Source organism: Diadema antillarum, unplaced genomic scaffold, assembly GCF_040938485.1.
Source record: "Diadema antillarum isolate AM-2024a unplaced genomic scaffold, OU_Dant_1.0 seq00000146_RagTag, whole genome shotgun sequence".
Taxonomy (NCBI): Eukaryota; Metazoa; Echinodermata; class Echinoidea; order Diadematoida; family Diadematidae; genus Diadema; species Diadema antillarum.
In genome coordinates, this window is record NW_027271221.1 from 682,037 (window position 1) to 697,855 (window position 15,819).

At 37.5% G+C, this 15,819-nt stretch overlaps 1 protein-coding gene across 1 annotated transcript in view; it reads right to left on the reverse strand.

The window, feature by feature from the left end:
* LOC139727725 (BAR/IMD domain-containing adapter protein 2-like) overlaps nucleotides 1-15,819 on the reverse strand; it is a 97,928-nt gene that overhangs the window by 53,692 nt on the left and 28,417 nt on the right. Inside the window, exons 4-5 of the mRNA XM_071638703.1 lie at nucleotides 6,262-6,323; nucleotides 2,497-2,613 (exon numbers count right to left, since the gene is read on the reverse strand). Coding sequence (XP_071494804.1) covers nucleotides 2,497-2,613; nucleotides 6,262-6,323 — 179 coding nt within the window. The remainder of the gene's footprint in view (nucleotides 1-2,496; nucleotides 2,614-6,261; nucleotides 6,324-15,819) is intronic.

The window sequence follows — 15,819 nt, forward strand, 5'->3', positions numbered from 1 at the left end:
TGGCAATTCGCGAAAATTTCTTGCCACGAAAAAGGCCGTGGGCTCCAATTCGCGAAAATTTCGTGCCGCGAATATATCATGTTTTACAGTATACAACTGCATCAAATTATGCAGATTTCTTTTCATTCTTCACACTATTTAGTGTCCTTCTCATAATTCCATCTTTGAATACAGTATCTCAAAGTGACAATCTATCTCTTATTGGGACATCTACAGCATTTTACAGGCTGTGTTTGATCAACTAACCCGTTATTAAGGACGGACTGATTTTGCTACAACACGCATTTCCCATAGACACCTGCCCAAGTATGCCGGTACTCAGGACTTGTTCTCGCTAGTTTAAGGTCAGAGGTCTTTAAAGAATGGGGGAGAGAGACTGTACGGAAAGAGGGGGAGAAATTGGTGAAAAAGTGGGAAAATCCCACATACTGTATAAATACCATCACAGATTTTATTTGTCTATAATCTGAGGTATTCTTTGTGTTGCAATCTAGAATACATACTAGTAGAAAGAGATAAAGAATTTGATGGAATAAATACCATCTCACTTTCAGTCTACTCTGTAGTTTATTACAACTGTGATCTGGCCTTTCTCTCCCATTCCCGGCCCAGTCCCAAATCATTGCTGATTATCATTGGGTGCTGCACGTAGACTTCCCCCCCCCCCCCCCCCCCCCCCCCCCCCCCCCCCCGCAGACCTTCTGCCATGTTAAAGGTCCAGTTTACCTTTGGGAGCAGTGATTTTAAAAATGTTCAAGGTATCACATTTGATGCATATGTGTAGGTCTGTTGTATTACAAAACATCCTACCATATAAAATTTTCGCAATAAAGCCTAAAATATAAGGAGATATCAGTGTTTCTCTCAATAAACCGTAACTGTAGATGGTTTAATCTGGAAACATTTTTATCGTAACTATTGTTCGCATTTTGTGAATTTAACAACACTTTAACATCAAGTATTGTACGGATTCACAATTTTACAGTGGTTGTTTCTATCCCTAACTCACATTTAAGAACTATCTAACAGCACTAATGCAGGGTTTTTGTTTCTTCTGCAAATTAAATCATGCCTTTAAATCTTGGGCACATCGATACTTGATGCATCACAGACATACACACCACAAAGTGCAATTGCCTGTGCTGATAACAACGAAATCTGAAGATTCTTTGCAGAAACAGATGTGATTACAGCGTATGTTACGAGTCGTTTCCTATTTATGTGTATGCTCACACCATATATTGTAGTTGCTGTAGATCAGGAGCAACCTCCGATACATATTGCATCGAAATGCATAACTTGCTATTCTTTGAAATCTACCGCTCCATTCTGTATCCATTTAGGTAAACAGATCATATTTAAACACACAAACACACAAAAAGTGAGTTTAAAAAGCACGTCATGCAAACAGAAAAGTTCAGAGAACAAGTATTTAGCCCAAACTTGGTCGATTACAGAGGGGCTTTCTAACTCTGAATGACAAAGGCAAACATATTTGCCTTGCATATTCCCACTATATGATCAAAATATTGTAATCAAACAGCGTAATCAGCCCTATAAAATACCAATAAACATACAGTTGCTTGCAATTAAAAAATATGGAAATGAAGAATGCCACATCCTTGACAGAAAGATCAGTTTGCTCTGAAACACAGCACTTTTTTGTAACTTTAAACCAGTGACCTGATGATACCTTCAAAATCACATCATCAATCCATGTATGTTTTTGATAGAAGAGTTCAAATATTTTAGGCCAAGGTAAACATTACAATTATAATGACAAAGTGAGGTCTGTCTCTTCAGGTGAGCAAAATTTATCACTTCCTGAATCAACTGGTAGAAAACAAAAATGAAAGTTGATGCCCAAAAACAAACCATAACTTTTAGTAATCATGCTTTTATGAATTAATGTAACTATGTAGTTTATTCATTACAGTCCTGTGTACAACTCATCATTTCAATTCATTTTTGATGAGGATGATTTTTATTGCAACTTCAATATTAAATACTTTAAAACATGTAAACAAGCAACATGAGGTTTACCAGTCACTCAACGAAGTATCGAAAGTTTTTACAATTGGTATTTTTCTTGTGTCCTTTCCCCATCTCCCCCTCCACTCCACAAAAAAAAGAAGAAAAAGGAGAAGAAATAAAAATAAAAATCACAGGCTCATCTGTGGCCATAATGCTTCAATAAGTTCATCAAACTGTTTATCAAAACAGATATCTAAACTAGCCCTCGGCCATGGGCCAAGTGGCCTCTTAAAGGCCCTACTTAACCAAAGGTACACACTTATGGATTTTCATATTTATGAGTGCAAGAAGGCAGGACACTGGTCTTTACTGAATGCTGGCTACTTCCACACCCACCATGACCTACAACATATTGTACAAACATGATCTGTCATAAACCTGTGACCCTTCATACCTATGACCGCTGACCCTGTACATCTATGACCTATGACTTATGACCTTTTACATTGTACATGCACCCACCTCTGCTTTTGTCTTGTTCTCTGACAGATATGTTTTCTGGACTTGTAAGATGTTCTTCCACTCCTGTTCCAGCTTGCCCTCCAGGGGGTGCAGTAGCTCTTTCCTCAGGGCGTGGACCTGGGGTTGAGATGCACAATGACAGTACACAAATGTTAAAGGGAATGGCTCGTATTTAACTGATCAGTGTGAATCAGTGGGAATGCTGGGGGATGATTGTTCCAATCCTTGTGGGATTCATTTAAGAGTACATTATACATCTATTGTTGTGTGAAAATTATTTGCTTCAGAATGGTCTCATATTCAAGTAATGTGCAGTTTAATGTTTCCAGGTTAGCGTGCCTGGTCAGTGACGGGGCATTAATCTGCACATTACTTGAATATGAGACCGTTCTGAAGCACATAATTTTCACACAACAGTGCATAGATAATGTACTCTTAAATGAATCCCACAAGGATTGGAACAATCATCCCTCAGCATTCCCACTGATTCCCACTGATCGGTTACTATGATAGCCATCCCCTTTAAGAAAGCATTTGGTTATCAGAGTTTGAGAATCAGAAGAATATTAACACACCACAAGCTACACGTAGTCTACATCCACTGGCTTCTCAATGATGCAATATCAAACACAGCTACTAATACTTATTTCATTGTGGATACTATCTAGTAGGCCCTGTGCATTTTAGGGTTTCATAATGTCATCAGTAGGCCATCCAGACTCAGAATTTGATATTCTACTCAGCAAATGCTGCTACAGATATTTAAAGGAGGACACACATTTCATGAATTTCCTGTGTTTTTCATAAAGTCTATTTCTCTTTACCTGTATTAGTCCACAGACAATACTCTTCAGTTACAGCCCCCAACCTCAGACAGTCCTCCCAGTCCTGGCTACAATGGGGGAATACAATTTTACTGTATGGTACTTGCCTAACCCTCACATTTTTTTTTTAACCTACTGATTGGAAACGACAACATTTCTAATGGCAATCTTTCAATATCATAGGGCATGTGCACCCCATCTAAAAATCATGATTTTGAACACTCAAAGGCCCTAGAGCCAACTTTATGATGACTGCAGAATGCCCTATCAGCACATAAAGATTCAAGAATTTTTATTCCCTCCCCCCATAATGCTTCAAACCAATGGAGAACTACATAGCAGCAGAGAGAAAAGTGGTTATCAAGATCAGTTTCCTGGTTTCACTTTATGACAAACTCGTTCGTCAGTTGTGCAGGTACACTGTACTATAAAATGTAGCTTTATACGCAGAAAAATGTGAGCTACAGTGGTATGTGTAGTTGGCAAAATTCATGTGGAAAACCACATCGGGCATTCCAAACATCATGATAACAAAGCCAGACTATCACGGCAGCAAAATGAAAGCCACCTGTCTACGGAAAAGATCCAAAATGTGCTTTCCTGTGGTTTGAATAGGAAGCATGCAATAAACACAGCTTTTCCGAGCTATCTGTGTTTTCCACATAATGTCTTTACCAGACATTGATAAAACAAAAGCTTCCATAATCAAACTCATTGGTTACTAAAAACCATGGAGGTCTTGTACCTCCATGCTAAAACTGGGCTTATAGTACACTATGTGTAATTCCCTAACAAGTAGATATACCAGCATGATAGTGTGACCATACATTAATATGGACGATCACAATATCAGGGTCAAAACAATGATTGGACCAAAAGTTTATGGCAAATTACCAATTATTTAGGATTAACAACAAAATATCTGGCAAGTTTGTGTAACAATTATTTCTGCTTCTTCACCCAGCATGCTATTAAAGGACAAGTTCACCTTCATAAACATAAGGATTGAGAGAATGTAGCAATATTAGTAGAACACATCAGTGAAAGTTTGAGGAAAATTGGACAATCGATGCAAAAGTTATGAATTTTTAAAATTTTTGTGTTGGAACCACTGGATGAGGAGACTACTACAGCTTGTGAGTCATATGCGTACAACAGTATAAAGAAAATGTAAAAGAAAATTTAACATATTTTCACTTTTTTCGCATAATAAAAGAGCACTTGACTTGCCTCTTTCTAAAGGCGGGGGGAATAATATTACCCATAACATTTGTCGGTAACGAGTCAGGGGGATGTGTACTTTTTTCAAAAGATGGAATTTTGTGAAATTCTCTTTATATTTTCCTTATACTGTTGTACGCATGTGACATCTAAGTTATACATACACTGCAGTAGTCTTCTCATCCAGCGGTTACTGCACAAAAACTTCAAAAATTCATAACTTTTGAACGGATTGTCTGATTTTCCTCAAACTTTCACTGATGTGTTCTACTAATATTGCTACATTCTCTCAATCCTTATGTTTATGAAGGTGAACTTGTCCTTTAAAGGTATTGTCTACCATTGGGAGCAGTGACTAAAAAAAAAAATATGCGAGATATCACATCTGATGCATATTAATACAAAGTAATGTGTAGGTCAGTTGTATCACAAAACATCCTACCATATAAAAATTTCACAATAAAGCCTAAAATATAAGGAGATATCATTATTTTTTCTCAATAAAGCACAACTCTATAGATGGTTTATTCTAGAAATAATTTTATCAAACTACTGTTCACATTTTGTATATTTAACAATGATAAACATTGATTATACTGATTACATTTTTTTTACATTGGTTGTTTCTATCCTCAACTCACATTTTATAGTTATTTTGAAGCACTAAAGCTGGGTTTTGTTTCATCTGCAAATGGTAAATAATGCCTTATAAAGGGGGCAAGCTTCACAAGTTCTCTTTTGGACATGGATTCAAGGAGAAAGGACCTCAAGAGGAGATCTATTTTTCCCTGAAGTCAGTGGAATCAACCTATCATGTGGTGGAAATATGAAGAAAAACTCAGACAACTATCAAGGTTTTGACAGCTATACAATATTAGTCTGTTATCTGTTTAATGACATTAAACTGCAACTTCTATTTTCAGCAAAAGCTTGAAACATCACATGCATATTTTTTTTTTCTTTGCTTCACATAAAACAACCCTAATACCACACTATGTCATGTCATTAATATGCTAAATGATAAATCATATCAAAATATTGCACTGGCACTGGGCGACTTCAGGAGAGGATTTTGTATAGTGTCTTCCTAATTCAAGAAAAAACAACAACACAATGGTAAGTTTTGTTTTCTTGAAAAAATGGGTCTGTCATGTCATGCTACATCACAATTTATACATCAGTCCATGATGTAATAGAAGTGTTATAGTCTAATGAACGCAACTTTTCTTTTTTTAACAGGAATAGCAGTCCAATAGAACATGATGTTAGCAGATATTAAAAGTGTTTAGTCTAATGAATGCAACTTTTCTTTTCTTCAAACAGGTCAACTGTGCCTAAAACTTCACTGGCTTGGTGTTTGGAGTTCACCAACTTTGTGAGAAATAGCTCCCTCTTTATGGCCTATTCTCTCTTTAACCCGTTGAGGACGGTTTGATTTTGCTACAACACGCATTTCCCATAGACGCTTGCCCGAGTTTACTCGGGACTCGTCCTCAACGGGTTAAGCCAAAAGTACACAGTCAGAGCATCTTCAGCAATAAGCACCTAGGATCAGCTATACTACACAACAAAAGAAGATGCTGATACCATACAGTTGCCATACAATATTACATAAAGAATGTTTTGAAAGCAAGCAGTACATGTGAGGTAACAAAGAACAATGCAGACAGTCTTATGGCACTGTCTAAAGACATGCAATGTAACAATGACTCTCACTTACTGTTATTTCTCTCTCGGTTTCAATCTGTCTGAAAGTTTCAGCTATTTGCAGTAACGACTGACCTGCATATAAAATGAATCAGAATTACACGATTATAAGAACAAAGGAAAGAACGAACAATTACCCATAATTTACTGATATTAACAAGATTTATGAATCCATATGTATGAATCATAAATCATGTAACAGCTTTGACACAAAACATATCTTTATGACCGTAAAGGGGAATTTACCCCCATATATGAATGGATATAATACATTGTAGGAATGCAGGAATATTTGGAGTAACACATCAATGAAGGAAAAATCACTATTATCCAAATTAGTTTAAAAATGATGAATCTCTACAGTTTTGGTTTAAAAGTCCATGTGCCATTCTCACTGTGTAAGAAGGCCACAGTAATATGTGACGTCATAGTATGGGAATGATAATTTCATATTTTCATTCTTCTAGCATGATAAAAGAGCACTTGACTTAACCACTTTCTGAAGGCAGGGGGAATGATATTTTGCCCCCAGTATTATGTTTTGAAATGAATGCATTTTTATTTTTGTTTTATTCTATTTATTTATTTATTTATTTATTTATTTATTCATTTATTTATTTTTTTTAATTTTTTTTAATTTTTATTTATTTATTTTTTATTTTTTATTTATTTATTCATTTATTTATTTTTTATTTTTTATTTATTTATTTATTTATTTTATTTTATTTTATTTATTTTTTTTTTTTTGGAGGGGGTCCAATCTATCTCATAACTCAAAGTGAAAATGAGGCCAACTACACTCTCCATATCTTTCAGCATTCCTGGTCAGGTATGCACTATAAAGAGTACTAAGTACTTGAAATCCAATGTCAACATGTGACTACTGCTTTGTACTGCATTGAGACTGTTGGCCCATTTGAGGACAAGCTGATTTTGCTTTAACACAATCATGTTTTCCAAAAGACACCTGCTTGAGTATACTCAGGACTAGTCTTCAACAGGTTAAAGGCATGGTATAGTTTTGGTTGGGATGGGGCTTAATGCTTCCACCTTTTTTTTGTGTGTGTGAGATACATTGTAATGAGAAACCTCTAATGAAATATGAAAGTGCATGCAATTCTAAGAGGGTTTCAAAGATGATTTGATGAAAATTGGTTTTGAAATGGCCGAGATATCATAAACAAAGGAGTCCTCATAAAAGGGGGGACCTACCTTTTATTAGGATCACTTTGTTTTACTTTGTTTTTGGATATCTTAGCCATTTAAAAACTGATTTTATCACATAATGTAAACTCTGAATTTGTCGTAGAATTGTATGCTCTGTAGCATTTCCTCGTAGAATTGTATGCTCTGTAGCATTTCATAAGTGATATTTTAGTATCTCGCAAAAAGTTAAAAGCTCAATCCTCATCTCAACCAATACTATGCCATCCCTTTAAGGAATAAAAAAAAAAAATCACTGACTCAGGGAAGGGAAGACCCCTGGATGCTAACCACAAATGTCAACTCTTTTCATGTCCACTGACTTGCCACTATGAGTCAGTTTGTTACCACATACATCATATATCCAGTGCTGGTTAATACACCAGTTTTATCATCCTATACGAGTGAACGGGGCACACAGTCATGTACTCTGCACTCCCGCATGTTTACAAATCGGAATGTCATGTTATCTCTATATATGACACCAGCATAAAGTCAACCCATTGTCTATCCATACGTTTGAACACTTCATATCGAGAGCTCCCCACTCTTCAAACTATAGTGAAGTCCAAATTTCACAAATATCATTTTCTTTCAGGACATCAAAAGGGAACTTGACCTAGGTCCTTCAGAAGGCATGTTGAACAATTATTGTTTGCCTGAACAATCAAATGTATCTCAGTAACCTGTCAAGGGGGTGTGTACTTTTCCACAGAAAAAAAAGACAAATTTCCAGATTGGTATTTCTCTTTAAGTATCATTGGACTGCTCTGATCCCTGAAAACTGTCACGCATAGAAGTAAATTTCTTCTTCTTTTTTTTTTAAAGGAAAGAACCTGTGAAGAGAGAACTGTGCCAACACCAGACATTAATATGAACACTTAAAACAGACTAAGGCCTTAAAGCCACTGTTTACCATCGAGTGCAGCGATTGAAAAAAATTTCAAGTTATCACATTTGATGCATATTATGTATAGTTCAGTTCATCACAAAACTACCTACCATATAAAAAATTTTGCAATAGAGGCACAAATATGAGATACCACTAATTTTCTCAATAATCCATAACTGTAGACAGTTTATTACAGAAACAATTGCAACAAAACTATTGTTTACATTTTGTATACGGAACAATATTTAAGATTGATTACACTGATTAACATTTCGTACAATGGTTGTTTCTACCCCTACCTCACATTTTAGAACTATTTTGAAGCACTAAAGCTGTTTTTTTTTTCCTGCAAATACTAAATAGTGGCCTCAAGTGCAGCAAGTTTCAAGCAAACCCAAACTTTGAAAGCTTATAGCTTTAATGGGATGCCACCTTGAACCAAGTACCCTTCCATGATCATGGTATGTAAAGGAGAGACTTCTATGACAGAATTTGACACTGACAGTGTATTGCCTAGCTAATTTTGAAGTAAATTAGTCAAAGATTTGTTACTGTTGTCAGTCACCATTTCATCATGCATTTTAGCTGTTGCCTTTTTTTTTTTACAGAAAGAAAGCAATTTTTATAGTGATTTGAATATAGGAAATGATATAATATATCATCATCAACAGTCCTGTACAATTCTTTGAACTGGTGGGGGAGTTGTTTCCTGGACTGTAACTCTAAAGCGTAATAGACATCGTATAGAGAGTGGTCATTGGTAGGAAAACTAGAAGGGTTTAAACAAGAGTGTTAACTTTTCTGCTTTTGCTAGCTGTTGCACACTTTTAAGCTATGTACCAAGTTGAAGAAGGGGAAAAGTCACACTACAAGCCTCTAGGGAATCTAGAATTTTAAGATGATAAAGGCAAGATAATTCAGTATTTGCATATAATTGCTTGATTTATGCTAATGTTTAAAAAGTTTGAGCATCTTTTTCTTCCTGACACCCAAAAATATCTGCTTTGAACAAATTCTCTTTCATTTTTATCACACTACTCTGGACTGCAGTATTCACTCAGCGAGCCATACTGCACAGCACCGCAATTGATCCATGTCTTGGAAGATATGGCATAATACTACGACTTGTTATGCTTGTTCTCTAATTTGATATTATAAAAATGAAACCAAAGTATTAAGTTTTAGTTACACTTCCCTTTACAGACTGTCAGGCTTTTTTGAGGGAAAGACATCTACACAGAAGTACAGCTGTATACATGAATTATACAATATGTAACAAACACACACATGGACACTGACATACACACATGCACACATTTACACAAACACAAACAAATTGTTAATTTACTGTCCTTTGGTGGACCTAGTGTCCACTCTGTGTGTGTGTGTGTGTGTGTGTGTGTGTGTGTGTTGTAATTAGTTTTAATAATACTTTAAAAAATAGACCTAAAGGTCAACCACTGCTAGAAAAGGATCATGGACCTCATTTATGGATTTTTAACTCATTGTATTGTATAATGCCGTCACTTTTCCGACAATCCTCTTGACCCTTACAAACATGATCTCATTTTTTAATCATATTTGTAATATACACGATTCCTCAAGATCAATGATATTCTGCTGTAGGCCTAAATGTGGATCCATTCCACATGCACATGAATATGATACCCAGGACGTACAGCACCTTTGAAAAATTGGATTAATTTCAAATGCACTTTGATACCATCCATATTCAGTGGCTAGCTGGGAAGTCAGGTTGGGGGTTGTTTGCCGCTGCATACATAATAAACCATGGTTGTATTCCTTGGCATTGGATGCATTTTACAAGCATAAAATGCACCACTACAAACACAAGATTTTAAACGCCCTCTTATAATATCATAATGACTAGGACCTGGGGAATTCTTGTTTGTTATTCTCATCAGTACCCTGTAAAATGATATATACATTCCTTTTGTCGGTACCAAAAGTGAGAATGCTGACTGCAAGGCAAAAGCGGATGCCAGTTTAATATAAGCACTGATAAAATACCTTTTGCACATGGACTACACTCAGGCAAGCATTTCAGCACATCAAAATTGCACATTGAATTCTGATCAAATTGCAGGAAATCAAGTGTTTGCCCACTTCCTGCTTTAATAGGAAGCAGGCCAGCAGGAATGCAGTGGAGAAGGCTGGAGGAATGTAGCTTGATAAGATGAAATAGACCTGGAAGGATTCATTACTCAACACTCCAACTACAAGATCTTCTTTGGAAAAAGAACAGAACCATACACTTGCAGTCTAACCTGCCAACCCATCAACCTGCACGAAGGCTGAAGATATGCACATGTACGCAAGCTTGTATGTCACATCATCCCATGATGTAATTGATCCATTATATCAGGAACATATTTCCTGGTTATAATGGATCAATATGATATTATATGCGGCATATCGATATACTGTGCGTCCTTCAAAGTATATTGCCTGTAATGTATATAACTTGCAATAATTGCGGTAGACAAATACACTTCGATTCAGACATCGCTCTTGTGCATGGGGGCCATGGCGCCACTCTGGTCTAACCCTTCTTCGCGTACTTCCCATCTCGTCTGGCACATTTTGTTTGAGTTTGAACCATTTTAATAGAAACTTTTTACTCATAAAAAGTCCCTGTCCTTTGCTCTAACTTACTGGTCCAGCTAAACCCCAAAATCTGATCCCTACAATTTGATGAAATGCATGAGATCAGGGTCTGGTTTAAAGGGCTTTTACAAATATTCTATTGACTGTTCTTGTGAGAGGTGAAGTCTTAAAGGGTATGATCACATACCCTCATGCAGACAACCATTAAATGTGTAATTAGGCTTCTAACAAGTGGAAGGCAATTATGTGGCAAAATACACTGGTGTAGGTCCCAAGGTTAAAGCAACATGAACATCCTTTGAGCAAAGTATCCTTCTCAAGAGGATTAAGGTAATGTCATTTCCTACATCATTAGAAAGACATTTAAAGCCACACAGTAGTTTCAGTAGTGATACACACACACTGGTAAAGTTCTCAAACAAACTTTAGTGCTTGCAACAGCTAAACATGCCATTCCCATGTATTTTGGACATTGTCAAATATCTAAAAACCGAATATGCTACACTTTCTGGCAGAGTATATTCAAGAATTGCAGCACAGAGATAGGCATGTGGGACTACCATGTATTTACAACAAACATTCATATCAGTGTTGTAAGAACTACACATGTACATTGTAAGATAGCTAAGATATCATTTTTCACATAAAACGATGTTGGCTGCACTTTATTGCATTCACTATTAACCTTGAAGACTTGCAGTGCAGCATCACCCCCCCCCCCCCTTATTGATTTCCAAACCATATCAGACACTTGTGATGAAATGCTATGCCGAGTGAATTTAAAGATGGTTGTGAAATTAAATGAAGCTTATGATCACAGTCAAATTCAACCTCAGACAAATATACTGCAAAGGGTTTTCTTTTCTTTTATTCTGATACAATACTGTACATTGAGCATATTATATAAATATTGTATTTCAGCTGGTAGTAATCAAAGGCAAATCAATGTGGATATACAATGTATAAAGCAAAACATGGCTTTAGTATATTTCCCCTTGATTTTTATTGGTTTTCTCTCGAAGGGCACCCTGCACATCAAGTGATCATATAAGAATGTAGGGATGAAAAATCAGTTGTGCGTATTGATAGACAGTACAATAACAACTGCAAAGATATATAAATGACAAAATTAATGATTATTCAACCCGTTGAGGATGAGTCTTATCATATTATACTCAGGCAGGTGTCTACATGTATGGGAACTGCGTGTTGGGGCAAAATCAAACCGTCTTCAACGGGTTACAGCAAATGAATGAAATTTAAAGGATCAATATAATGGAAAATAAATCAACACATGAATAAATTCTTTTAATTTAGAGAATTCTTTATCAAAACAAGAGACCCGGGGGTCTCGCGCTCACCTGAGTATCGCAAGTTCACCTTCCATGCATTCTTGCAGACTCTTACCTGAGAACATTGGAAACTTATGGTGGGGGTAGCTTTGAGAATGGGGGCATGGTGTCCATTTACATATATTCCATCACACTGGTGACAAAAATCCTGCCAAGTACACTGTACTTTATAGAATGTTGGATTATGCAGCTTGGGAAAAAAGACTTAAAGCCCTATCACTTTTGATTTGAACTAGAGAAAAATATTATCAAATATTCATTAATTTAGGAGGTTTGGACCCCCTGGGGCCCCCAAGGAAAGCATGGAGCCCATTCAAACACTTTGAGATCTTATCCCTATGGGAATGCTACTTGACAAGTTTGGTAAAAATCCATTATGTTGTTTTCAGCAAGAAGATGAAAATTTAGGCCCGCATTTGGACCCCCCCCCCCACCCCATCCCGCTTCCTTGGGTCCCAAGGGGGGAGGGGGGGGGGGGAGGGCACCCCTGATTCTCCTATGAACAAACTTGAAACAACAGTCATCAATATACTGACTCATTGTATTAACTTAGCTCAATCACTTCTGGTTCTAGGGAAAATCTGTAAAGATTCCTTATGGGGGGGGGGACCCCTGGGGCCCCCCAGGTGGGGCATGGTGCCCATTTGATGGAACTGAGATTCTATCCCCCTAGGGATGCTACCTGCCAAGTTTGGTGAAAATTAGTGATAGGGTTTTCAAGAAAAAGATGAAAATTTACAATTTTGGTCCAAATTTAGGCCCCCTGGGGCCCCCCAGGTGGGGCATGGTGCCCATTTGATGGGAATGAGATTCTTTCCCCCTAAGGATGCTACCTGCCAACTTTGGTGAAAATTCATAATGGCATTTTCAAGAAAAAGATGAAAATGTACAATTTGGGTCCCATTAGGACCCCTTCCCACCCTCCTCCCCTGGGTCCCAAGGGGGGCACCCCTGATTCCATCATGAACAAACTTGAAACTACAGTCATCAATGTACTAATTCATAGTATTAACTTAGCTCTATCATTTCTGATCTAGAGAAGAAGATTTTTTAAGATTCCTTAATTTTGGGGGGTTTGGGCCCCTCTGGGGGCCCCCCAGGTGGGGTATGGTGCCCACTTGAACAGATTGAGATCCTATCCCCCTAGGGATGCTACCTGCCAAGTTTGGTGAAAATCGGTCAAGGGGTTCTCAAGAAGAAGATGAAAATGTAAAAGTTTACACACGACGGACGACGGACGACGCATGACGGACGACGCACGACGCACGACGGACGACGGACGAAGAGCGATCGCAATAGCTCACTTGAGCCTTTGGCTCAGGTGAGCTAAAAAAGAGAGAAAATTTGCCATTATCATTTTCTCTGCTTTGAGTTTAATATTTTGTTTATTCAACCCAATTGAACATAGAGTGGAACAGCTTTGCATTTCCGGTGTCTGTTTATTTTGCTTTCTGAGACCTAAAAGTGTTTCCAGCATGTGGGGTATCAAACCGCACCCCTAAAGTTTGCTTGGGCAAGACATGCAAGCACTCTGCAACACATATCAATGCAGATGCAAGGAAGTACATGTGCACGTAGATGTGTAGGAGGCGCATTCACACTTGAATTATCTTGGTACACTGTACATTTTGTATGTGATCTGTTGGTACCATTGTCATTGTTGAAATACCACCGTAATAGATGCAATAATATTTCACTTGCTATTGCTCTTACTCACAAAATACCATAGTATTTAATTTCACGGTATAGATTCAAGTGTGAATGCACCTACTGTGTACGGTTTACTTCCGTATAGCATACAGACATTTTCTAAAATGGAAGTACAGTCAAACCTGTCTATAGCGGCCACCCAAGGGAGACGAAAAAAGTGGCCGCTATAGACAGGTGGCCGCTATAGACAGGTTATCCAACTTTGTGTGCATTGCCTACATGTATGTATCATCATTGTATACATTTATACGTACTTACATGCCCATGTATGTGTGTACGTATGCACATGTGTGTTTCATGCATTGAACAATGTCGCTGTTCATGAAATTGTTGCACAGTAGCATGTGTACAGTCGTGAAGAAAGCTTTGATACACTAAGTCAACTGCATTATTATGACTGAATGAGTGATGACGAATGCAGCGATGGTGATCACTGAACATTCCCTGTGAATGACTGGTACGGCTACAAAGCAGAAAACACGCTGAATTATCTGCTCTCTGGCCGCTATAGACAGGTTAAAATCTACCGCGGGAAACAAAATTTGTGGCCGCTGGCCATGTTAGACAGGTGGTGGCTATACACAGTGTCTTTAACGGGGTTTTTCTCTCGGGGGGGGGGGGGGGGGGGTATTCAGTGGCCGCTATACACAGGTGGCCGCTAAGGCAGGGTTGACTGTATGCAGTAAGTACTGAAAATCGGTTCGTGTGCCGAACTGCCCACTTTGCTTTCAACCTGTTTATCCCAGCGTCTCATTAGTGGGACAGGAGAGGTTGCTAACAAAACAGGAAACGATATTTTTCCTCCTTCTTCGGGGCTGAGGAAACCTGACCAGTTCTCACCGAACCATGTGACTCACACTGTAACAAGGAGAACACAATTTTGCTACAGAAACCTGTGCCTGCACAAAGTCAGGTTAGTGCTAGTCTTTTCCCAGACAAAAAAAAAAAAAAAAACCTTTGCTCACTTCAACTTACAAGGAGCATGACAGTCCAATAAATCGAGTCAGACCGAAAGTAACCACAAAAGCTCTTAAGATTCTTACCAAAATCAAGGGGGAACCAAGGACATAAGGGTAACTTGTACAGCTGTAGCTCTACACAGAAGGTCATTAAACACATTGTGAACAGTCTTTAAAGCTTTCAATCATGTAGTGTTTGGCCCATTCTAGTTTTATTTTGTTTGCTTATTTGTTTTGTTTTTTTATATCATGCATCTCCTATTCCTATTTCGGCATGATATAGGCTGGCATGCAGCGTCACTTTAACTATGGCAAATTTGAACTTCAAGAGCATACAAATCTTGGTTTCATGATGACAAGCCTAGAATCTCCTTGCATTTTAAAACACAGCACCACTGTAATGTTTAAAGGGACTGTGCAGTACTGGTTGAGGTGAAAATTCAGCTTGTAACGTTTTGCGAGAACTTTACAAACCACTCTATGAAATGTTAAAGAGCATACAATTCTTAGGGGAATCAAAAATTTATTTGATGAAAATAGGTTTTGAAATGACTGAGATATTTAAAAACAAGGAAAAAAGAAGAGATCCTAATAAAAGTCATGGATGTCAATCTTATTAGGATCGCTTTTTTGGATATCTCGGCCATTTCAAAGCCAATTTTCATCAAATAAATGTTGAATCCTTCTTGAAATTACATGTTCTTTCATATTTCACAAGAGATTTCTCATTATTTCACCAAAAAATGTTATTAACCAGAATCCCCTCCGCAACTAGTACTGTACAGTCCCTTTAAGCTACTCGAGTATCCACATTTCCATTATTTTGC